This window comes from Mus pahari, unplaced genomic scaffold, assembly GCF_900095145.1.
Source record: "Mus pahari unplaced genomic scaffold, PAHARI_EIJ_v1.1 scaffold_13589_1, whole genome shotgun sequence".
NCBI classification, from domain to species: Eukaryota; Metazoa; Chordata; class Mammalia; order Rodentia; family Muridae; genus Mus; species Mus pahari.
The window spans coordinates 3,567-11,504 of record NW_018392692.1 but is presented as its reverse complement, the minus strand read 5'-3'; the positions used below and the strand labels follow the sequence as shown (position 1 = coordinate 11,504).

Here is a 7,938-nt window from a genome sequence, read left to right as displayed (position 1 = left end):
CCTGGTATCTGTCTAGGAATTTGTCCATTTCATCCAGGTTTTCCAGTTTTGTTGAGTATAGCCTTTTGTAGTAGGATCTGATGATGTTTTGGATTTCGTCAGGATCTGTTGCTATGTCTCCGTTTTCATTTCTGATTTTTGTTAATTAGAATACTGTCCCTGTGCCCTCTAGTTAGTCTGGCTAAGGGTTTATCTATCTTGTTGATTTTCTCAAAGAACCACTCTTGGTTTGGTTGATCCTTTGCATATCTTTTGTTTCCACTTGGTTGATTTCAGCCCTGAGTTTGATTATTTCCTGCCATCTACTCCTCTTGAGTGAATTTGCTTCCTTTAGTTCTAGGGCTTCGAGGTATGCTGTCAGGCTACTAGTATATGATTTTTATTGAGTATTTTTGCATTGATATTCATGATGGAAATTTCTCTGAAGTTCTCTTTCTTTGTTGGGTGTTTGTGTGGTTTAGATATCAGAGTAATTGTAGCTTCATAGAATGAATTGGGTAGAGTACCTTCTGTTTCTATTTTGTGGCATAGTTTGAGAATTGGAATTAGGTCTTCTTTGAAGGTCTGATAGAACTCTGCACTAAACCCATCTGGTTCTGGGATTTTTGTGGTTGGGAGACTGCTTCTATTTCTTTAGGGGATATGGGACTGTTTAGATCATTAATCTGATCCTGATTTGACTTTGGTACCTGGTATCTGTCTAGAAAATTGTCCATTTCATCCAGGTTTTCCAGTTTTGTTGAGTATAGGCTGTTGTAGTAGGATATGATGTTTTGTTTTTTTTATTTCCTCAGATTCTGTTGTTATGTCTCCGTTTTCATTTCTGATTTTGTTAATTGGAATACTGTCCCTGTGTCTTCTAGTTAGTCTGACTAAGGGTTTTTCTTTCTTGTTGACTTTCTCAAAGAACCAGCTCCTGGTTTGGTTTATTCTCTGTACAGTTCTTTGTGTTTCCACTTGATTGATTTCAGCCGTGAGTTTGATTATTTCCTGCTGTCTATTCCTATTGGGTGAATTTGCTTCTTTTTGTTCTAGAGCTTTAAAGTGTTTTGTCAAGCTGCTAATGTATGCTTTCTCCAGTTTCTTTTTGGAGACACTCAGAGCTATGAGTTTTCCTCTTAGCACTATGTTGTGTCCCATAAGTTGGGTTATGTTGTGACTTCATTTTTATTAAACTCTAAAAAATCTTTAATTTCTTTCTTTATTTATTCCTTTACCAAATTATCATGGAATAGAGTGGTTGACAGCTTCCACATGTACAGGGGATTTCTATTATTTTTGCTGTTATTTAACACCAGCCTTAAACCATGATGATCTGATAAGATACATTAAATTATTTCAATCTTCTTATATTTCTAGGCCATTTTGTGACCAGTTATATGGTCAGGTTCACAGAAGGTACCATGAGGTACTGAGAAGAAGGTATATCCTTTTGTTTTAGGATAAAATGCTCTATAGATATTTCATGAATCCATTTGGTTAATAACTTCTAGTTTCACTATGTCTCTGTTTAGTTTCTGTTTCCATGATCTGTTCATTGATGTGAATGGGGTGTTGAAGTCTCCCATTATTATTGAGTGAGGTGCAATGTGAGCTTTGAACTTTAGTAAAGTTTCTTTTATGAATGTGGGCGCCCTTGCATTAGGAGTATAGATGTTCATAATTGAGAGCTCATCCAGGTAGATTCCTCCTTTGATGAGTATGAATTGTCCTTCAGTAACTTTTTTGATAACTCTTGGTTGAAAGTCAATTTTATTCCATATTAGAATGGTTTCTCCAGCTCATTTTTTGGGACCATTTGCTTGAAGAATTGTTTTCCAGCCTTTTACTCTGAGGTAGTGTCTGTCTTTGTCACTGAAGTGTGTTTCTTATATGCACTAAAATGTTGGGTCCTGTTTATGTACCCAGCCTGTTAGTCTATGCTTTCTGTATTGAGGAACTAACTTCATTGATATTAAGAGATATTAAGGAAAAATGATTGTTGCTTCCTGTTATTTTTGTTATTAGAGTTGGAATTGTGTTTGTGTGGCTATCTTGTTTTGGTTTTTTAAAAGAAAATGACTTACTTTTCCTAGAGTGTAGTTTCCCTCCTTGTTTTGGAGTTTTCCTTTTATTATAGTTTTAAGGACTGAGTTTGTGGAAAGATGTTGTGTAAATTTATTTTTGTCATGAAATACCTTGGTTTTTAATTGAGAATTTTGCTGATTATAGTAGCATTTATGTTCTCTTAGGGTCTTTATGACTTGTCTGCCCAGGGTCTTCTGGCTTTCATCATCTCTGGAGAGAAGTGTGCTGTTACTCTGATAGGTCTGCCTTTATATGTTACTTGACATTTCCCTTTCTTCTTTTAATAGTCTTTCTTTGTTTCACACATTTGGTGTTTTGATTATTATGTGACAGGAGGAATTTCTTTTCTGGTCCTGTCTATTTGGATTTCTGTAGGCTTCTTGTATGTTCATGGGCATCTCCTATTTTTAGGTTTGGAAGTTTTCTTCTATAATTTTGTTGAATGTATTTACTGGCCCTTTATGTTGGGAATCTTTGCTCTCTTCTATACCTATTATCCTTAGGTTTGGTCTTCTCATTGTGTCCTGGATTTTCTGGATGATTTGCGTTAGGAGTTTTTAGAATTTTCTTTCACTGTTGTGTCAATGTTCTCTATGGTATCTTCTACGCCTGAGATTCTCTCTTCTATCTCTTGAAATCTGTTGGGGATGCTGCATCTATGAATCTTGATCACTTTTCTATGTTTTCTATCTCCAGGGTTTTCTCCCTTTGTGATTTCTTTATTGTTTTTATTTCCATTTTTAGTATTTGGATGTTTTTTTCACTTCAATTACCTATTTGATTGTGCTTTCCTGTAATTCTTTAAAAGATTTTTGGTATTCCTCGGTAAGTGCTTCTAGTTGTTTAACTGTGTTCTCCTTTAATTCTTTAAGGGAGTTATTTATATCCTTCTTAAAGTCCTCTATCATCATCACAAGGAATGATTTTTAAGTCTCAATCTTTCTTTTCTGGTGTGTTGTGTTATGCAGGGCTTGCTGTGGTGGGAGAACTGGGTTCTGGTGATACAAAGTAGCCTTGGTTTCTGTTCTTTAGGTTCTTGCCCTTGACTCTTTACATATGGTTATCTGTGGTGTTAGTTGTTCTTGCTGTCTCTGACTGAAGCTTTTCCCTCCTGATGACCTGTGATCCTGTGACCTTAGGTGTATCAACACTGCTGGTAGACCAGCTCTCTCCTGGGAAGCATTTGGGTACAGAGCACTGTGAGACAGTGTTAGCTCCAGGTTACAGATGGAAACCTCAAGGATCCCTTCCCCAGCTGCTCTACTGTTCCTGTGCCCTGTGAGCTGCTACTGGGTCCCTCTTTGTGCAGTTATTGAAGCAAGAGTCACTCATTTCTGGACTTAGGAGAGAGAGAGAGCACTCCTGGGAGACCAGCTCTCTCATGCTGAGACTTGTGTGAGAAGGGCTGTGGAACAATGTTTTTCAGTGTTTGTCCCAACATGTTCATTATGTTATGGAGGACCTGTTGCTCATTCAATTAAGAAAGAAATGATTGAACATCTAGATGTTTGATACTTATTAACTATTAATAATGAACACAAACCCACATTTCAACAGAAATCTTTAAGTGTGGAAGATAACTACTTTTTAAATTCAATGATAGTGAAGAGAGATGGAGGGCTGCATGATAGGATATAGGGAGGGCTGGATAATAAAGGTGGAAAGAGAGATACATTGAGAAGGAAAGTAAGGACTGAGGCTGAGAAATTCTTTTCAATAAATTACAGGGCAGGTTTATTTAAAGAAATAACTTGCTAAAGGAAAATGACTAGAAATGCATTGCAATGATGAATATAAGTACCTGTGACACTCTGCAAAAAAAAAAGAAAAAGACATGAAAGTAGAAGGAAGACAAATTGGGGAGATGAGGTCATCAGTAGTAGGAGGCTAGAAATAGTCAAATTGTATACATATATTTAATTGTTGAAAAAGAGACAGACAGTAAAATTGAGAAAGAAAAAAATAGACAATAGACAGGTAGATAAATAGATGACAGATAGATAGATAGATAGATAGATAGATAGATAGATAGATAGTCGTTAAGTAAGAAGTTAGATTGATAGGCAGATAGATAAACCGATTAATACACAGACAGAGAGATTCATTGATTCATGATAACATTCATGAAGACATCTAGAACAATCGCTGATGAGGAGTGCCTGCAACCCTTGCCCTTACACAAAAGTTAGGGTGAGGAATACTGTTCAGTTGGAGTATATAGAAAACCACTGGAGTGAAATGGAACATCAAGAAGATACTAAGGTACTTAAATCACATGGCATTGCAAGAAGAACATGAAGGGCTCTGAGTCTGTACCTTGATTTACGGTATGAGAACAACTTGCATACAAAAGCAACTGCTCTACATGTCAGAGTATAAAATTAAGTTCCTATCATTCCTATACATACCCCAGAAGTCTTGTTGCTGGTGAATTTTTCCTCACAGGCACTGAGGGGAGCTGTTGCAAAGTTCTTACTCTTTCACTATTTCATAAAGGACATCAGTCTACATTGTGTTCTCATTAATCAAAGCATCATAGCTATCTGTAATTCCACAGGCACCCTAAAACACAGAGGAATGTGGATCACCCACAGATTGAGAAAGAGTAGAGAATCCTGCTAAAGCCATGGACACTCTGATGGGCTGCCCCAAAACTTCCTTTGAATTCAGGTAACACACAAACTGAGAAGAACCACATCTCAGTAGTCAACCCCTAGAATACAAAGGATTGACCAATGCTACACTTGCAGGCTTTGTTGATGATGATTGCAATTGAAGAATTACACTGCTGTACCTGTACTAACTACAATAGCACACACACTGAAAACTAAGTACAGCCTTCAGTTGCCAGGCTACTTCCCAGGCATATTTCTATGGGAATATGTTTCATTATGAAAACAATAAATAAACTTGTAGAACCAAAAAAATATGTGGCACAGTCACTTCCTAGGCAAACAGTTTAAGTCATGAAGCCAGCAGAGCTGTTTTGACAGGATGCCAGCAAAGCTGAGATGCCCTTTACTATCAATTTGAGTCTCTGCATGTTAAACTCTTCTGGGCTATTAACATAATTATTCAACAATGTCTTCTCTCACAAAACTTTCTCTGTAGTCCCCGAAGAAAATCCTAAATGTACAACTCCTGCACTCAAGGACATAACCTTACTCGACCTTACTTGGGAGACTTCTCTGTGCCTTGGAGATTGTTATCAGCTTCTAAGGAAGTTCAAGAAACAAAATAATTAAAATAGTTTCAACACAGGTGAGACTATCGAGGTTCACCAGAAGATGACAAATAACAACAGATCATAGACAGAACTCTTTTTAGAGTATATATAGAATTTCTTAGAATTATAATCTACAAGATAAAAGACAATATATACTAAGCCCCTAGTAACAACTCAGCAACAAAAGCTAGAATGACTAAGGCAATATGTATAGATGAGTCAAGGATGATATAAAAAGAATGCAAGAAGAATGAAGTATAAGGATTTCTTGTTCTTAGATAAGATTGATGTACACCTGGTTGTTATAATGTTAATTAATGCAGAAACAAAAAATTCCTTTATTAAACAAATTCTTATAAGATTACAAATAACAACTATAACAATACATAAGCCTGAACTCTCAGGCATGACTTAGGCAAATCGGGAAATAATATGATTGACCATTATAAGATAATAATATGCTGATTAAAGAAGAGTAATTTGCTTGCACTAGCTCAGATTCTACCTATACTCTATCTAAGCATCTTGAAACCACAAGGTGCTTGCTTGCTTCCTTCCTTCCTTAACTTAATGATTTGTAGAATATTAAGAATAAGGAGATCACCAAAGTGGATGCTCACAGCCAGCTATTGGATGGAACACAGGGTCCCCAATGGAGGAGCTAGAGAAAGTACCCAAGGAGCTGAAGGGGGCTGCAACCCTGTAGGTGCAACAACAATATGAACTAACCAGTACCCCCTGAGCTTGTGTCTCTAGCTGCATATGTAGCCGAAGATGGCCTAATTGGCCATCACTGGGAAGAGAGGCCCCTTGGTCTTGCATACTTTATATGACCCAGCACAAGGAAAGGCCTGAGCCAAGTAGTGGGAGTGGGTGGGTAAGGGAGCAGGGGTGGGGTTGGGGTATAGGGAACTTTCAAGATAGCATTTGTAATGTAAATAAAGAAAATAATAATAAAAAAGAAGAAAAAAGAATAAAAAAAAGAATAAGGAGATAATAATAAAATTTTTCATCCCACATTTAAACTGGATCCCTGGGAATACTAGAAAAGTATGCTCAAGATAAAATGATATGATCTGTATTCTTGAAACCATGAATGTTTTCGAATGTATATAAAGAAAATTTCTGATTGTTAGTCCATTAGAGTTGCAAAGCAACCCAGTCTTGGAGTCTTACCCATCCCTGCTCTCACCTGTTCTTTAAATCCACTCTAGAACCCATTCATAGGGCGATGAATTATGCCAGAATTACCAAGGTCAAAATGAAGACTGAAGAAATATTGAAAAGGAAGTAAAATTAAATCTCTAAATGATATACTGAATTTCTGGTTACAATATAGCTTAGAAAATAAAATGTACACAATAATTTTAAAAGTCATTAAAATAATACTCCCAAGTCTACTTAGAAAGATAAAACAGCATATGGATACACAGATACACATCTAAGAATTTCAAAAACTGAATGTGAATTTAACAAACACACATACTTCATTAAAAAATATAAAGCTCAAATAATTAATGAAAAATAGTTAAAAAATCATCAAAAATCATCTATATTAATAAGAGGAAATAATCCTGATGCAGAGGCAACACAATGGCTATTACAAGGACCAGAAATTCGTGTCACTTGAGATCTACTCAAACCACTCATATAGCCTGATGAGTCTAACCAGAGCTCACAGCTGCAAACAAGTACTCATGTTCCCCAGCCCCTCCCTCTCACACAGACACAGGGTGCTCTCTGCTCATCTTCAGATTGTACATTGCCAGATGGGCTGCCCCAGGCAAAGAAGTTTTTGATAAAGTCTGTATCACTGTGTGAGGAACTTGTGTACCTTGCCAGCAGTAATAAACTCCCAAATCCTCAGCCTCCACTCTGCTGATTTTCAGAGTGAAATCTGTCCCTGAACCACTGCCACTGAACCTGTCAGGGACTCCAGAGTCCAGTTTGGACACCAGATACATTAGGCGCTTGGGAGACTGGCCTGGCCTCTGTAATACCCAATTCAAATAGGTGTTTCCATTACTATGCAAGAGGCTCTGACTTGACTTGCAAGAGATGGAGGCTGGTTGTCCAATGGAAACTGACAAAGACAGTGGAGTCTGGGTCATCACAATGTCACCACTGGATTCTGAAATTACAATAAAATAGTGTAAAGTCATGTGCAAACATCCTGGACAAACTCTGTGAAATCTTTTATGTGGTTCCTTTCAGGTGAGATCCTAGCAGTTTTTGAGATTTAAAAATATTATATATCAAATGCTTTGTCATAAAATAAGTGTTGAAGGTTCTAAACATCAGAGTCTATACCATTCCATCCAATCTATGTCACAATATTGATCTTAGAACAGTTAATGTTCCATCTGGAATTTCTCATTAGGATGTAACAAAACTTCATATCCTAAAGAATGTGACCTGCCCCATCACAAATGACCAGCACACATAGGCATCCAGAGATCATCCTCCATCCCCATTCTCATCCCTTACTTTCCACACTGCTTACCCTGAATCCAGAGCATTAGCAGAAACAGGAACTGAGCAGGACTCATCATTCTGAGGAAATGAACTTAGGAGAGTGATCAGTGGAGGCAAGAGGACAGCTGAGGTTTTATGTCAGGCCACCAGGGCAAAGACCTCCCTAGGGA

At 37.3% G+C, this 7,938-nt stretch overlaps 1 gene segment (V, D, J or C); it reads right to left on the bottom strand.

Annotated features, from left to right (window-relative positions):
- Window positions 1-7,011: 7,011 nt before the first annotated feature.
- On the bottom strand, window positions 7,012-7,850 carry LOC110315138. The segment is given in 2 exon segments: window positions 7,012-7,424; window positions 7,797-7,850. Coding segments are annotated over 2 exon segments (462 nt in total).
- Between the last annotated feature and the right edge of the window lie 88 nt (window positions 7,851-7,938).